The sequence below is a fragment of the Podarcis pityusensis genome, assembly GCF_964106645.2.
Source record: "Podarcis pityusensis genome assembly, chromosome: 14".
In the NCBI taxonomy this organism is placed as follows: domain Eukaryota; kingdom Metazoa; phylum Chordata; class Lepidosauria; order Squamata; family Lacertidae; genus Podarcis; species Podarcis pityusensis.
Genome location: NC_138039.1, coordinates 48,576,736 through 48,594,529, shown reverse-complemented (window position 1 = coordinate 48,594,529; position 17,794 = coordinate 48,576,736). Strand labels below are relative to the sequence as shown.

The window sequence follows — 17,794 nt, the reverse complement described above, 5'->3', positions numbered from 1 at the left end:
CCCAAGGATCACCTAGTCCAACCCCCTGCATTGCAGGAATCTCAACTAGGTCATAATATGACAAGTGAGTCCAATTCAGCTCAATGGGACTTGTGTCTGAGTAAACATGACTACTGCCAGTCAGCTTTTGTTTTAACTATTTCACACAAGAATTGTTGCCATCCTCAGTGGCCACCTTTCCCCCTTCCATACCACAGACTCTTTGAATTTGGCACTGCATGTAGGCATTATGCCACCTTTGATAGCTCAAATATCCCCTCCCCCTGCTCTCTTGGGATAGAGTCGTTTCTGTTAGAAGGCAGGTTTTAAATCTTCTTTGTTGAGAATATGGCCGTGTGTTCTTTGAGTCCCCAAATCCTTAATTCTGTAATCGGACTATTTATGCACTTCCTAACAAAAGCCATGTTTTTAAACATCTTGGAACTTCCTGTCAGCTGGTTGGTTGTTAAGTAACGTGTGTGAGCAGCTGTACTGGTCCCCCCAGAATGATAAAAGCAAGCCAAATGAGTATTTAGAAACAGGATTTACAGAATGCTTTTTGAATTTTCAAAATGGTTTCACAGACACTGGGAAGGCTTAGATGTAGCACTGAAGTTTAATCCTAAGGAAGCCTGCTTTGCAGCTTCTATAACTGCTGGGGTTTCAGTGTTGTATTTTTAGCTGTTCCTATTGTTCACATTGATTTATAGTTTCAATTGCTTTCAGTTGATTTTATGTGAGCTGTGCATTGTAATTTATGCATTATACTCCACCCTGGGATCTATTATGATGAAGGGCAGGCTTCAAATAATAGGCTTGTGGGCTCTCGCCTGCTCAGGAACAGCCACAAACAGAGGTTTAGAAGCATTACTTTCTGTTTTCAACTAACTGTGGCTTCAATACCTCAAGAGCACCTGCTCTGCATGCAGAAGGACCCCCGGATTCAATGACTGACCTCTCCAATGAAAAGGGCCAGGCAACAGAAGGACTGTTTCCCACCAATAATCTTTCTCACCACTGATGGGGCCCTTTCAGTCATAGTACATGCCTGATTATCATCTTCCAGAGCAACTACTGTATTCCCAACTTAAGAATGGAAAGCGTAATGTCGGTGGACAGCAAAAGAGGTTTAAGGCAAATCTTTAAAAATGTAATACAGTCATACCTCATGTTACATCCGCTTCATGTTACATTCTTTCAGGTTACGTCCCGCGGCGACCGGGAAGTACCGGAAAGGGTTACTTCCGGGTTTCGCTGCTCACACATGCGCAGAAGCGGCGAATCGCAACCCGCGTGTGTGCCGCTGCGCCGCTGCGGGTTGCGCTCTTTTCATGTTGCGAATGGGCCTCCAGAACGGATCCTGTTTGCAACCAGAGGTGCCACTGTATAAACACTGGCAACTGGGAAACACTGGCCTGCTAGCACTACAGTTGGAGAACACCCTTCACTAAAAGTGTCATGGACTTTGAAGAAGCACAAACTCAGGACGAAAGGGAGAAATGAGCTAAGAGGAAGGCACATTTGGCAAATCCTCACCAAGATCAACTCCTGCCCATAAACCTTTGTCCCCATTATGGAAGGATGTGCGGATCCAGAATTGCCCTCCATAGTCACATATGGACACACTGTTAAGATCATATTCATAGAAGACAATCTTAACTCGGCTATGAGTGATCACCAAAGAAGAAGGGGTGGCCTGGCTCATAGCTCCTGTTCTGAGCCACCTCAGCACACCATCTCTTAAAAATAATGTTTTTTACTTAGGCCAATCAGTTTTTAAGAGTGCTGGAGAAAGCTTTTGTATTGCTTGGGGCTTGGGGCAGTATGCAGTTGAATACCAGTTCCACAGGATCATGAGCAGGGGGAGAGATGTTGTGCCTATGCCCTGCTTGGGGGCTTCCCTTAATGGACATGGGCATCCTATGAGGACTAAGTAAGCCTTTGATCTGATCCAACAGCCAGGCTATTCTTCTGTGAATCAAAATGTATATTATTAACCTATTTATTATTTGTTTCTCCATTATAATTTTTTGAAAATGTCCACTGAAATGAGGTAGTGCAGAAAACAAAGGCTCTCTGTAAAACTTAGTCATCACTCTTGAGTGCTATACAGGATGCTTTTATTGCCCAAGTTTTTCTCTTTATGGTTTTTTTTTTAATGTTCGACACACATTGCAGTTTTTGGTAACTGTACATGGGAACACTTAATAGAGGCATCAAAATTCCCTGAAATGGATATGGGATGCATTATGTTTCTCTCTCTCTCTTGTGTTCTTTTACCCCCAACTTTTAGTGGCTTTGAGTCACTTATAACTGCTTTGTTTTTTAAATTTAAGATACATGTTTTTGCAGAATGCTTCTGGTGAGAGATCCCTAAAGGGGGATGAATTAGAAAGGAGAGTGCACATTTTTATATGCTTATTGGAAAAGCAATAGAAGAGAGAGGAACTGGTGCACAACCACTCTAGAAAAATCCTTTTGCTGGAATGACCACAGTTCCCTGGAGGGATTTCACTGATATTTAAGAAGGGCTCGGAAAGAGTCAGGCCAGCAGGAATAGGACTCGCTTCTGGTTATTGCAGTTCATAAATATTGTACTGATGTCTTGCTTAGTTTTACAGTTTTTATATTGAACAAATTTATCAGCCTCTTGATCAATACAACTAGAATAAAAAACATTGTGTGCAGATGTAAAGGAGATCAGATATAATGTGGGCTTACATGCTTCCTTGTTCCATCACGTGCAGAGATTAGAAGCCTCATTTTCTGGTTTCATGCAACCTGTTGTTTGTCTTTGCATCCAAATCTTGAAACTATGGGTTGCCTGCAAATCAGGATTATACATTCACTTTGAACTGTAGTTTTCAATCCAAGAAGGTGGGCGTACTATGCACAAGCCATAGTTCACCGGATGTGAATGAAATGACAAGTTAGAAGGGCTGCTGCAAAGGAAGAATGGAAGGGAAGAACGCATGAGGTTGAGGCTCGAGTCCGCTTGTACTTGTAATGCTAAGCCATGTATTTGGGGTCTCTGCCTTTGGATGGCTTCAAATATATCCTACTTCTATTCCCCCCCCCAGTGGTGAAAGTGGTGCTGGGAAGACTGTGGCAGCTAAGTACATCATGAGTTACATCTCCAAAATATCAGGAGGAGGTCCAAAAGTGCAGGTAAGTGGATACTGCTGGGAGAAGTATTTGTACCATTGACTTGGGGATGTATTTGTACCATTGATTGTCATCAGATGACATTTGTACTCCTGTGTAGCTTGTTCATAGGCTCAGTGGGTTAATCTGAGGCTGAAACAAGTTGAAACTTATTGAAAGGAGCCTTGGGTTAGTTAGGGGCATCTATTCTTGCTTGTTCATCTAATGGTATCATTAATCCCATCAGTATCTTAGTTCTACAGGGACTGGTGGGGGCTAAGTCCTTCAGTGCTTCCTGATGCTCTTTTGACATAGACCTGTTCAGCTGTGTCACTGTTGCCTCCCAGTCCTCACCCTCCACTCTGTAATGGATGAAGGCCCCTTCTCCATTGCTAACTTACTCCCACTTGCCTTCCCTTGGCTCCACCCATTCAAAGCTGCTGCTTCCTGCTTAACTCATGGAAGCCCTATCCCGCCAGTATGGTTGGCTCAACAGAGCCTCCATGTTTGGGGGCAGTATAGCTCTGTGTTGCAATGCTGAGAACAAGCAATGGGTTTTGAGGATGAGGTTTTTTAAAAAAATTATGTGTCCTTTTCAGTAGAGGGCTGTGCTGGAACAGCACCAGTGGACCGCTTCTACTGCCAATCAGTTTGACTTTACCTAAAACATTCAAATGCATTCATGTTTGCCCTTCAAAAAATTATTTGTTCTCATTTCTGCCTCTGTTCCCCCACGCTCCCACTAAAAGAAAGGAAATCCCAGTTTCCACCACTTCTGTTTGATCACAACCAGGCACCCCAGCATAGCGGGATGTGGCAGTCAATGGCAACTAATCATGATGGCTATATCACCTTCAGCATCAATGGCAGTATGCTTGAGAGGGAGAGTGCTATTGCTGGGCTTCCTAGGGGCATTGCATTGGGGACTGTAGGAAAAGAATGTTGGGGCTGGTCTGATCCAGCAGGGCTCTTCTTACTTACAACAGCTCTCCCCTCCCCTCCCTAATTCTTTCTACTTACTGTATCTTGCTCTCCACTTCCAGCGTAAAGAGGCAATGGGTGTGTATGTGACGTTTCTAGAACACTGAAATCTGGTGGCCAGCTACCCACCCTCTAGCCCTCCCATTCTCTATAATCCACACAGGCTCTCCTCTGTAGGAGGAATTGGACAGGGAGTCTCCTGAAATCCTGTTGTGTACCTGTACAGGTACAGCAGTGCCAGTTCTGGAGGCTCAGAGCCTTCTCCGTCCTGAATGCCATCTTAAGTCAGAAAAAGGAACAGCCTGAAAATCAACCGCTTTGACCCTTGCTGCGTGTGCACTTACTTTTCATCCAGAGGTGTAGAGGAGTTGCAGCAACTGAAGGGTAAGGCAGTGAGCTAGCTGTGGCATCTGGCTGACAGGTGTCCATGAGATCACCAGCGGATGGGTAAATGGGCTATTTTAAGAGAACTGGTAGCTGCTTCCTCCTACCAAGCAGCTGCTGTCATTGCCCCTCAGCTCCCTGCTGTTTATTTGCTTTACTGTACTCACGTTGATTATGCCCTTCCTGTTTTCTTTCCATGGGAAACAATGATAACTGTCTGCATGGTTTAGTCTCTGTTAGTAGTCAAAGAAACAGTGACTGGACGGAAATATGCACTGTGTTGTTTCTGGAATTGGTTTAATTGCGCACTATAAATAGCCTTTTCCGTTATTTTTGGGGAAAATTCTAGCATTTTCTGCAAAAGCCAAAATGAAAACTGTACTCTTGCCAGAAAACAGGTGATGAAATTGGTACATTTGTCTTTTGATTACTGGATTGGGTGCATGTATCTGTCTGTCTGTGAATATTAAAAGTCCACCTGCAACCTCGTTGGAGGCCCTGTGCACCCATTTGAGGCTGGTGTCTGAAGGTGGATTTAATACATGAATAAGGTGCCTGAGACGGTCAAGTCACTTGTCCCTCTGCCTCATAACTTTCTCCTCTAAGAATGATCTCTGGTCCAGGCAGAGGCCTCATTCCATCTCTGTTCCACAAGATCCTTCTAATGTTCAGGTGCTTGGGAGCAAACCAGGGGCTTATGCCCCCCATCAGTTTTTCTTATCTTCAAACCTCATTTTGACCAAGGGAGCAGGAATCGAACCTACAAGCACATTGGAGCTAAAACTACTGGGAGTGCCAGATCTAGACCATAGCTTTTGTTTACGCTGGATCCCCTCTGCCCAGAGTACGAGTCTAAAGAGCCCACTTGGATCCCTGGAAGTGGCCTCCTGAGACTGCATTGGGAGTGGGTCTCCTTTTTGCTTTCCCAGCTCCTGGTGAAATCAGGTCACTCCTTCACAGAATCGAGAGTAATTTGGGGGGGCACTGTAGCGTCCTATCCTCTTTCTCCCTGCACCCCACAAATACAACAGGATTCCCTAATAATTGGGGCAGGTGAGTATACATGGTTCTTTTGCCAAAACAATCCAGAAGAAGACTCTGCAGCTCCCTGTGGGAACCTGTTCCTTGAAGATCATAAGGATTGCCTTGCCGGGACACATGTAAAGGCCCAACTAGCCCAGCACTGTTTAATGAAAACTTTTGGAAGGTTATTTTTTTAACTAAGGTATTTTTTCTTATATGCAATTAACCCCATTTATTCTTTTGACTCTAGCATGTGAAGGACATAATTCTGCAGTCTAATCCCCTCTTGGAAGCCTTTGGGAATGCCAAAACAGTTCGGAACAACAACTCCAGTAGATTTGTAAGTCCTCCATGGAAACTTGCAAAAGGGCCACCGCAATGAGAAAGAGGACACATTGCTTTGGGGGTGGAAAAGGGGCATTCTCTCAGTACTTGGAATGAACTAATTTGGTTTAACTAGTTCAAAGAATTAATTAGAAAATCTCTTAATTGCATCTGAAAGCAGTTCCTATAATTTCCAGGCAAACTGAACATAAGTTCTTTTTGTGCTGGGACTTTGGGGCATTTTTAATTCATTTCCATTTTAATTTAAATTCCATTGTTTATCTTCTAAAACGTTGCCATGCTCTGCAGCTGGTGTGAAAGCCTGTTAGGAATGCCAGCCCAGTGAGAAATGCCAGCCCAGGCAAGCTGTTTGGAGAAGCACCTGCCCTCCCTCTGTTAAACTCATCGGCAGTAGGGTTTAACAGAGGGGTGGGGATATGCTTCACACAGCCTGCAGGAGGGAGAAGGGAAAAGTGCTTCTTGACCCCACTCCATTAAGCCTTGCTTCAGGCAGTGTTGGCTAGCTGATGGGAGGATGGGAGCTCGCATCCACCCCATGACATGGGTGTGTGTGTGGTTGGCAAGTGGAGCGAGCAGAGACAGAGTCCCTAGGGTAGGTGTTGCATTACACTCTGTGTGTGCACATTTTGATGTTTTCTTAGTCTTAAATATATATATTTTACTTTAGCAGAGCAGCCTGTGCAATTTTGTAGGCTTAAAAAAATGCGCAGGGTCACACAAATGAATTGTGAATTGAACTGCAAATTAATCTTTCATAATCCAAATTCATTTTTGGAGTGGGTGAACTGGAACTGGAGCAAATTCATTTGCAAAATGAACTTCCCAAGTACTTTTTCCTCCTTGTGTGAGTGGGAGGGATATTCAAAGAGAAGAAGGCCTGGAGATTCTGTGCAACCTTTTTTTGGAGGGGATTCCCTTCACTCTCTGTGATTCAGATCAGCTTGCTTTTCTAAACTGCTGACTCAGGACTGCTTTCTCTGTGCTTCACATCAACTAAGAAATGGAGTAACAGAATCCCCCCCCCCCATGTGTTGAGGATATTGGTAGAACAGTGTGCAAAGAACAAATTTGTGCTTCCTTTCCTGCACTCATGCCCAGGAGAGAGAGAGAGAGAGAGAGAGAGAGAGAGAGAGTTTGAAGGGGGAAGAGGTGCAAATGTTTGTGCCTTCTTTGTTCTGGAAGCATGAAGGAATATTTCTTCTTTGGGTTAGGACAGACAGAGTAGGGTTTCCCACCCTCTGCAATGTTGAAGGTGATATGATAAGTGTCATTGTACATTGTATGTACAGTGGTACCTCGCAAGACGAATGCCTCGCAAGACGAAAAACGCACAAGACGAAAGAGTTTTTCGTTTTTTGAGTTGCTTCGCAAGACGATTTCCCTATGGGCTTGCTTCGCAAGACGAAAAACGAAAACGTCTTGCAAGTTTGTTTCCTTTTTCTTAAAACCGTTAATACCCTATGGGAAACCGTGCTTCGCAAGACGAAAAATTCGCAAGACGAAAAAACTCGCAGAACGAATTAATTTCGTCTTGCGAGGCACCACTGTACACTCATTTCGCCCCCCCCCCCCACCTCATTCTTGTCTCTGGTCTAATAGGTTTTATTTGTTTTGTCAAGGAAGTTGCAGAAATAAAACAATTACATACTCAATAACATAACACAATAAAATCATGCAGCACAGTTAACTAAAAAGTTGCCCGGGCAGAAGGCCTTCTCCGTAGTGGTACCCGTCCAGTGGACTGCCCTCCCATCAGATGTCAAGGAGATATAACTCTGAGGTCTTCTAAATCTGAAGGCAGCCCTGTATAGGGAAGTTTTTATGTTTGATGTATGACTGTATTTTTATATTTTGTTGAAAGCTGCCAGCATGGTTGGGGCAACCCAGTCAGATAGGTGGGGTACAAAGATGATGATGATGATGATGATGATGATGATAACATACAGGCAAAATCTTTGCATTCAAAGGCCTGCTGAAAGAGGCAAGCCTTTAGCTTTTTAGCACCTTTAACCATCTTAAATGTTTAGGAAACCTGGAAACCTGTTTGACCACAGTCAGAAAAGCAGTTTCTTTGGGTTCCTCCAGTTAATGAAATAAGGCAGGAGACTACAAGGGAGAGAGACTTTTTGCTGGTGGCCCAAGTTTCTCCTTAGCTGACTGTACATTGGTTTTAAATCATTTTAGCTGTTGTGTCTTAGCCTGATCCTAGTTGCTTGTTTCCTACTACAGTATTGTGATATATTTTATTTTAGTTTCTGCGTGCTTATTGTGAATCGAGTTGTGTATTTATTGTTTATGTAAACCACACAGAGAACTTGGTTGGACGGGCGGCATACAGATGAAGTAAATAAATAAGGAGAGAGGGTCTCAAGGGTGTGGAAGAATAAAGGTTTAATGATGCATTTTGAGGGGAATATATATATTGGGGGACCTCAACTGTGCTGGGTAAGCAGATGAATCCGGTCTCTCCCTCTATCCCTGTTACTTGTGATTTCCCTGTCCACTGTCATGCCACCTTTAATCTAAAACAAAAAAACAAACAAACCCCAGTTCTAGTCCCCCCTCCATTCTAGCCCAAGACCTCACATGGAAAACTCTTGGGAGAATGCATACCATGCATAAAATTATTATCAGTGCTTTTTTTCTAGAAAAATAGGTGCCAGTACTCACCATGAAGTTGTTACAGTAAGTACCACACTTTTTAACAACAACAACAACAACAACAACAACAACAAGAAGTTGCCGATACTATGTACCCTTGAGTACTCCCTGAAAAAAACCCCTGCACTGATTGTTATTATTATGCAACTTAAACCTTGCCTGCAACCAGTTGGCAAGGCCTAGTGTCATTGAGGCTAATGTTTACTTCATCCATTTCCAGCAGTCTGCATCCTTTATGTCTTGCAGGGAAAATATTTTGAAATCCAGTTTAGTCCAGGTGGGGAACCAGATGGAGGCAAAATATCCAACTTCCTGCTGGAGAAGTCACGGGTGGTCATGAGGAATCCTGGGGAAAGGAGCTTCCACATTTTCTATCAGGTTAGCTACCTTTCGAGGAGGTCTGCGTTAGGCCTTTGGTTTTCTGTTGGAGTTTCTTTTGGGGGGCGGAGATGGGGTCCCTCTTTGGAATGTTGGGCACAATCCATGTCACAAGAATCTTCTTTTGAGTAAGCCCCTTTGTAATGAGCAGACCCTGTTTGTTTCCATATGTTAGGGGCCGGGAACCTTTCTTCAGTCTGAAAGCTGTTCAGCATCTCCTGGGGCAGTGATGTGGAGCCTCCAGCAGAAGTCCTAATTTGGCTGAAGAGGCCAGTTTTCCCCAAGCCACATCCACCTGCCCTACTGGTAAAAGTAGTCACAGGCAGATAAAGATACGGCTCCCAGCTGAAAGTGGGGTTTGCAGGTGCCCCTGACCAGCCCTGCCCACCTGTAAAAAATGGCCTGCAGGAGTTGGAGGATCCACTTCTCCATCTTCCTTCTAAGGGGCTACATGATTGTGGTGGGTGGGGCCAGAGATAAAGTGGGTGGAGCAATAGATGTGATTCTAACCTTTGTACAATCAGCTTCATTCCAGCCACACAAAGGTCAGAAGCTTCTCTACTGACTTGGGACTATTTTCTGCTCTTTGTCCTGCAGATGATTGAAGGTGCCTCCACTGAGCAGAAGTCCAGCCTCGGCATCACCAGCATGGACTATTACCACTACTTAAGCCTCTCAGGATCCTACAAAGTGGAGGATATTAATGACAAATCTGATTTCCAAGAAACTTTGGTAAATTCTTCACCATCTTACTACCTCTCCCCTCAATAACTTTTTGGTTTAAGTAAAAACAATAACATTTCTGCTTGTACAGCAACTACAATGCATGTGAGATTGAAAACTATTTTGCACATTTTTTCCATATAAAACCTTAGAGCCCCCAAACAGATTATGGGCTATTGACAAGCAGTAACTGAAGATCAAGGGGAGTGGGGGCACCAGCACCCTTGGGGAGTTGTGAAGGCTGGAGGAGCCCCATTCCTCAGCCACTGGAAACCCTTTTTCAGCCTCTTCAGCCAAGGATAGTAGCAATTTGCTTTTTTATTTAAAAAGCAGGGGAAAGAGGTGTGCATTCCTTTATTATGTGCAGTGGTCTGTTTGACTCTCACTGTTTCTTCATGTGAAGAAGGCACCAGAATCTCCCCTGTGGGTTGCCCATGGCAGGCAAAGATTGGTAATGGTAGAGAAACTGCAGTTTCATGGAAGGTAGTTTTTGGGGTCTTCCCATTGACTGGATACACACTGAGGAATTCCCCCTGAAGCACAGCCCCCAAATTATCTGACATATGGCACACAAAAGGAATATGCCACTGGCAGGAAATTGCAATATAAACCTGGTTTTAACTATAACAAAACAGACAAGCTTTTGCCAAGAGGCAGTAAAAAATATTGGCCTGTAAAGTTTACAGTTAGTGGGACTCTTGAGTAGGGGAGGCAGGACAGCGGCTTTATTATTCCAGTTTCAAGGGCGATCCAGAATTGACTCAGATGCAAGGAAAAGCACACAAGTGAGCTGTGGTTTACCTTTCTCCATTTTAGATATAATATGGGGAGGAGGGATGGGGGCATGGATTTTGGCTTGCTGTGAGATCCCTGAGCCCCAGATGATTTCCAGAGTTCATGGATCTTGCAAGAGGCAAATCCAGCAGATTCTGCTTTATAAGAGATGTATGAGTTGATGTTTGTACTGTGCTGTGCATGTACATTTTGACACTTGAGACATACAATTTTAGGACCCACCTTATTTCTGTGATTGTAAGTTGTTTCAAACTGTTTTTATTACTGTGTTTTAATGCTGTAGCTTGCCTTGGCATCTTAGAGTGATACTGCCCTTCATCTGCAGATTTCAGGGTAGTTTACAACATGAAAATACAGTATAAAAATACAAATACATGATAAAAACGAGAACAAAACAAAGCAATAGCCCTCCCTCAACCGCCCTCCCCCCTCCCCCAAACACATTTAAAGGGGGCATAGGATGCTAATTCTCATCCTAGGCTTTTCTAGCTGAATCCTGCTCCCCTTCCTACCCTATTCTCTGGACTGCCATTGCTCCTACAAATTTCTGTGCTGTTTGCAAAGCCTGCACTGTTTCCTCCTCCTGGTAGTCTACGTGGACTGATGTGCATTGTTGCACTATGACAACCTTTGCTAATAATAATAGTAATTGATAATACATTATGCTTTCTAGTGGCCAAGGTTATTTTGGCAAACAAAGCAGGTCTCTCCTCCAAGGGGCTTATAAGAGCCCAGGAGGCAGTGGCACCTGTAGAGGAGAGAAAGCAAAGACAGAAGGGTTCTTCCTTTGTCCTATCCCACTCTAGAAGAGAGGGCTGTTGGGAGCTCCTTACCAGGGGCCCTATTAAACTGAGGGTAGCAAATCGTCATTACATGTGAACTTGGGCTGTGTTTCAATTGGGATAGGAGACTGAGGATTTAACATGAAGGGTTTATGGGAAAGGTGAGTTCTGAGGAGGGATTTGAAGGCTAAAAGTGTGGTACCATTCCATTAGTTGCTATAGCATGGTTGTTAATGGAAGGCAGTTCAAATGTCACCTCTGTGAAGAGGTGCAAGCTCACCTCTCCATCAGCCTCTGCTAGGATAATGATACCAGGCTACCTCACAGGGCTGTTGCAAGGATTGCTGAAAGATAACATTTTAAATGCTATAAAAGTGATGCAGAAATACTACTAGAATTTTGCACAAAAGGCACTTGGTTATTATGGTGGGCTTTTAATTCATCCATTGCTTTTTTTAAAAAAAGAAAAACCTTAATTTTTGCAGCATGCCATGAATGTGATTGGGATCTTTGCTGAGGAGCAGGCTTTGGTGCTGCAGATCGTGGCTGGAGTCCTTCACCTGGGCAACATCAGCTTCAAAGAAGTCGGCAACTATGCAGCTGTGGAGAGCGAGGAGTGTAGGTGGTCCCTGTGGATTCCCAGAGCATTGAGATTTGAATGTGAGGCAGAGATGGCAAGGGGGGAAAGCTAGTTGGGTCAGGTGCTTTGATATAAGGGTCATGGTGGCACATCCCATTTCGCTGCTTGAGGCAAAGTGGGAAGTGCCGCCCTGCCTCTGCAGTGCCCCGTTGCCCCTGCCAAAGCATCCCTTACCTAGGTTGCATGGCACTGCTGAAAAGTAATGATGGCGACAGCTGGTTGCAGCAAGATCTCACGAGATTTTGCTGATACTGGGGCCACTTCTCCACCACCAATGGAAGCAGAGGTTCAGGCAGGGTCCCATGGGGGGGGGGTGCCGCCCAAAGTGGCTGCTTCACCCCACCTCATGGGTGGACTGGCCCTGGTAAGGATGGACCAAGGAGACATTATGGGCTTTTAATTTGGGGAAATAAATTAAGGTGTCTTTATTTAGGGATGATTTAGGGATTAATGAATGGGGGAATTGGATTGATATGGAAGAGGATCTGTTGGAAATTAATGGGGGTAAATGAATAGAAGGTGTGGTGCAAATTAACTGAAGGAATTACTCAGGGCAATTTGGATAGGAAATTAGTTCCGCTGCTGCCTGTGACACTAAATTTGCATCTGTACATATAAACTAGCATCTGCAAATCTGTGCCTGTTTTCCTTTTCCAGATCAGGTGTGTAGGCTGTGATCTAGAGGTGCCTCCATGTTCACAGGAGACTGATGAACACTTAGTGATTTTCCCATTCTCCTACCCTGACCCCCAAAGCATTGTGCCCAGAATAAGTGGAAAGCCTGATGCATGGGCTGCAAATACTGGAGAGTTTTCATATGCAAGCCCCAGTGATGGTCCTGGGGTTTGGATTTGAGGGCGTCCTTGGGCAAGGTGTTGCCAGTGGACTCCCTCCTTTGTGCCACATGACAGTTTGCTGACCTCTCCCTCTGGGCCCTATCCGTACCGTCTCCCAGAGGGAAAGGACTGCTTCTGGCCTTGCGTTGGCTTGCTCTCTTCGACAGGCCAGGTGAACTGCCAGGAACACTTCAGAATAAGGGATAGTAAAGCCAGGAGGCTGCAGGGGTTCAGCTGTGGGGCCCCAACAATGCTACTAGCTGATGCCTGCCCTGCCCAGTGAAACAGCTCCACTCTTGTGCAGCACCCTATCTTTTCCCATGCAGCTTGTGTAGGAAGATTCCCACCTCTTTTGTTAAACCATGTACGAAGGTTTTGCAAGAGGATTCTCCACCTTGCCTGATGAGCCACTGCCACCACCTCTATTGTTTCTTGGGAAACCTGATAAGAACAAGCTCACTAGTTCAGGAATGGAAGAGGAGCAGAGACCCTGCAAGACTGTAAAGCCTATTTTCTCAGCTCTCCAAAACTTTAGAGAATCGGTTGATAAGCATGTTTTACTACTACACTTCTGTGGGCTGCTTTGTTGGATGCAGCATCACTTATTTCGATTCTGCTTTGGGGTTGCCGTCAGCTTGGCTAACCTTGCCATCGCTGTAAATGTTCTATTTATGTGTTTGTTATTTCTTGCAGTCTTGGCGTTCCCGGCTTTCCTCCTGGGAATTAACCAGGGCCGACTCAAGGAGAAGCTGACCAGCAGGCAGATGGACAGCAAGTGGGGGGGCAAATCAGAATCCATCAACGTGACCCTCAATGTAGAGCAAGCCTGCTACACCAGGGATGCCTTAGCCAAAGCCCTTCATGCCAGAGTGTTTGATTACTTGGTGGATGTAGGTGTGACAATTCAAGTTTTTTTTTGGGGGGGGGGTTGTTGTTTTTGGTTTTGGTACCATACTCAGGTGGTTGACTTGAATCAAAAATGGTGGTCTTTATCATAAACATAGGCACCAACTCATTGGGGTGGCGGCGTCTTCCACCCCCTCAATAATTGTTGGCAGGGGGCTGAGCTCCCCCAATGTTGAGCGGGCATAGGAGGCCAAGTGTGGAGCATGTGCAACACAGCATCAGTGCCCAGCTCCTGAGCATCAGAGAGGAGCTGCCAGCAATTGAGGCTGTGATGTGCTGGGTTTTGGGCTCCTAGCCTCCTCCTGGTGCAAACGCATGCATGATGTAAGAGGAGCGCTGTCACAGAGCCGACAGGCAGAGCAGGTCATTCACAGGTCAGAGAGAAATGAGGCGAACTTGCAGTTAGTTTCTTTATTAAGGAAATAAAAAAATACAATGAGGCTCATAAAGGCAAAATCCTCTAATGAAGCAGTTGTGTGAACTGGCATGCAGCCCCTGCTTCGCTCTCTAGCCTTCTGAGTCAGGGCTCCTCCTTCTGTGGTCCAGAAGTCTCTCTCTCTGTGCCTGCCTGGCTTGTTGCTCGGCAACATGTAACATTTGTCGCATTCTAGGAGTAAGGGGCTGGAGAGCCGCTAACAGAAGCTGTCAGGATGGATCACCCTTCGATCACCTCTGTCAAAGTCTGCATCCAAACTGGAAGCCTCATCACCTTGCCCTGTGCTGGGCCACCTGCCTCTTCGGCCTCTTCATTATCCCTCAAGCTTCCTGCTTCTAGTACCTCCCGGTTTGTCCCCTCCTCTGAGGTGTGACAGGTACCCCCCACCAGGATCCCCCACCAGGATCTTATTCATCATCTTCTGTGCCTTCCTCGGGGGGGGGGGGAGTTCTTTTGGTGTGTGTCTTCTACCAGTCTTCCTCATCCAGCCAGTCCCTGGCACACACGTGTGATGTCGCACATTGGGCCCCCTCAGTCTTTGGCCCAAGTCAGTGCCTCTGATCCTTTGTTTTGCAACAAATCCTTTGTTGCAAAACTTCCCCAAATCTGAAAATACTGTTCAGGACTGCAGCCTGTTCCACATACTACTAGAAGTGGCTAACCTGGGGTCCTCCAGATGTTGTTGGACTCCAACTCCTTCCTGAAAATTAAAAAAATATTTTAACATTGGCAGCTCCTGTCAGCCCCAGCCAGCATGGCTGATGATCAGCAATGATAGGGCCACAGTCCATATTGAAAGCCATAGGTTAGCTGCTCATGATGAACACACACAGACACTTGAAAAACAATACAAAAAAAGTTTGCCTCATAGAATAATAGAATCATAGAGTTGGGAGGGACCCCGGGGTCATCTAGTCCAACCCCCTGCAATGCAGGAATCTTAGGTAAAGCATCCATGACAGATGGCCATCTAACCTCTGCTTATAAACCTCCAAGGAAGGAGAGTTCACAACCTCCCAAGGGAGATCATTCCACTGCCAAACAGCTCTTACTGTCAGAAAGTTTTTCCAAATGTTTAGTCTAAATCGCCTTTCTTGTAACTTGAAGCCATTGGTTCGAGTTCTCCCCTCCAGAGCAGGAGAAAACAAGCATGTTCCCTCTTCCACGTGACAGCCCTTGAGATATTTGAAGATGGTTAACATATCTCCTCTCAGTCTCCTCTTTTCCAGGCTAAACATACCCAGCTCCTTCAAGTGCTCCTCATAAGGCTTTGTTTCCAGAACTTGATCATCTTGGTTGCCCTCTTGTGCACACTTTCCAGCTTGTCAATATCCTTCTTAAACTGTGGTGCCCAGAACTGGACGCAGTATTCCAGGTGTGCATCTTATATTTGTGCATCTGTTTCTTCCTGCCTAAGTGCAGAACCTTACAATTGTCCCTATTGGAATTAATTTTGTTAGTTTGGGAAAACTCCAGTCTGTTAAAGTCATCTCCTCAATTCCTTCATCCATTTATAAAGACGTTGAACAGCAGGCCCAGGACAGAGCCCTGTGGCACCCCACCTACCACTTTTTCCCAGGATGACGATGAACCATTAATGATAACTCTTTGGGTTTGGTCAATCAACCAGCTACAAATTCACCTAGCTCAGCCCACATTTTGCCAGCTTCCTCGCAAAAATATCATGGGGGGCTTTGTCAAAAGCCTTACAGAAATAAAGGTACGCTATGTCCACAGCATCCCCCCGACCTGAAAAGCTTGTAATTCAGTCAGAAAAAGAAATCAGCTTCGTCTGACATGACTTGTTTTTGAGAAACCCATCTTAGTAATCACAGTGATCACAGGCCAACTTTTGAATTGTCTGTTCTAGGACTTTCTTGGTATCAGTGTCAAGCTCACCAGCTGGTAATTACCTGGGTCTTCCTTTCCCCCCTTTTTGAATATGGAGACATTTGCCTGTCTCCAGTATGTAGGGACCTCACCTGTTCTCCATGAATACTCAAAGATCATAGATAGGATCTGTGAGATTACATCCACAAGCTCCTTTAGTACCCTTGGATGCAGTTTGTCAGGCCCTGGAGATTGTAATTCATTTAAAGTAGCTAGGTGTTTCCTTACTACCTCTTTTCCTCTCTTGGGCTGCAGCTCCCTCCTTACATCATTTATTCTGTTATCACTAGGTTGGGCATCACTTTCCTTTAGGATGAAGACAGAGGCAAAGTAGGTGTTGCGTAGTTCTGCCTTCTCTCTGTCACCCAATAGCATTTGTCTGTCTTCTGCATGCAGAGAACCTCCCACTTGCTTGTTCTTCCTCTTTCTTCGGACATAGCCAAAGAAACATCATTATTATTATTATTATTATTATTATTATTATTAACCTCTCTTGCAAGCCTGAACTCATTCTGAAACAGAAGTGGGGAACATTTTTCAGTCCAAGGGCCACATTTCCTTTTGGGTAGCTTTCCAGATGCCACACGTTAGTGAGGGGAGTGGGCAGAGGCAACTAGGCAAAGCAGCAGATGTGATTTTTTTCTTTGTACACTTGACTACATTCCAGCCACATAAAAGCCAAAGGTTTACACAGGCAACACATGTACACACCTCCATCCAGGCAAGCGGCAGGCATCACCCCAAATCAAAGACACATTTCAGCCAAGGGAAAGGCCTTGGGGAGGATGGGTGAGTTGGGGTGTGGCTTGGGGAGAGTCCCAAGGGGAGGACAGAGAGCTGCATTCAGCTCTGAAGGCTGAACTGCTCTAGCCCTGTGCTAAAACCTTAAAGCTGGCATGAGGTGTGTGTGCAAAGCAGGAGAAGCTGAAAGAAAAACATTAAAAAGAGCAGAACTGCAGGAGATGATTATGCCAGCATCTGTCTTTTAAAGGGCCAAAATGTTCTGCTGAATCCCATGTGGAAGGATTTCTAATGAGCGTGGCTCACTGCTGCTATCATGTGGCTTTTCTGTAATGCGTGTTTTGAAGCTGGTAATTTTCTCCCTTCTGCCTCTGCTTCCCTGTCTATTTGTGGATCTCTATTCCTCTTCTTGTCTTGGGGAAGCTCCCTGAGTCAGAGAGTCTGCCCACTCATGTGTGTGTGTGTGTGCGGCGAGGCCCTCACTGTATGGCAGGTGCTACTTTGCATGCTGATGGATGATCCAGGTTCAGTCCTGGTACCTCCAGTTTCAAAAAGCTCCTCAGGTCACAAGTGACCACCTCCTGAGACCTAGGAGATTTATAACATATGAAAAATCCAAATTTGTTTATTTGGTACATTTACTGTTGTTGTTTAGTCGTGTCCGACTCTTCGTGACCCCCTGGACCAAAGCACGCCAGGCACTCCTATCTTCCACTGCTTCCCGCAGTTTGGTCAGACTCAATTTTGTAGCTTCGAGAACGCTGTCTAACCATCTTGTCCTTCGTCGTCCCCTTCTTCTTGTGCCCTCAATCTTTCCCAACATCAGGGTCTTTCCCAGGGAGTCTTCTCTTCTCATGAGGTGGCCAAAGTCTTGGAGCCTCAGCTTCAGGATCTGTCCTTCCAGTGAGCACTCAGGGCTGATTTCCTTAAGAATGGATAGGTTTGATCTTCTTGCAGTCCATGGGACTCTCAAGAGTCTCCTCCAGCACCATAATTCAAAAGCATAAATTCTTCGGCGATCAGCCTTCTTTATGGTCCAGCTTTCACTTCCATACATCACTACTGGGAAAATCATGGCTTTTACTATACGGACCTTTGTTGGCAAGGTACATTTATATCTGGCCTTTATTCTGAGCAGCTCAAGAAGTCA

At 45.2% G+C, this 17,794-nt stretch overlaps 1 protein-coding gene across 1 annotated transcript in view; it reads left to right on the top strand.

The window, feature by feature from the left end:
• The window catches only part of MYO1E (myosin IE), a 112,309-nt gene that overhangs the window by 54,494 nt on the left and 40,021 nt on the right, over positions 1–17,794 (top strand). The window contains exons 5-10 of the mRNA XM_080980686.1: positions 3,060–3,147; positions 5,762–5,851; positions 8,764–8,895; positions 9,493–9,627; positions 11,681–11,813; positions 13,365–13,561. Of these exons, the coding sequence (XP_080836812.1) occupies positions 3,060–3,147; positions 5,762–5,851; positions 8,764–8,895; positions 9,493–9,627; positions 11,681–11,813; positions 13,365–13,561 (775 nt within the window). The remainder of the gene's footprint in view (positions 1–3,059; positions 3,148–5,761; positions 5,852–8,763; positions 8,896–9,492; positions 9,628–11,680; positions 11,814–13,364; positions 13,562–17,794) is intronic.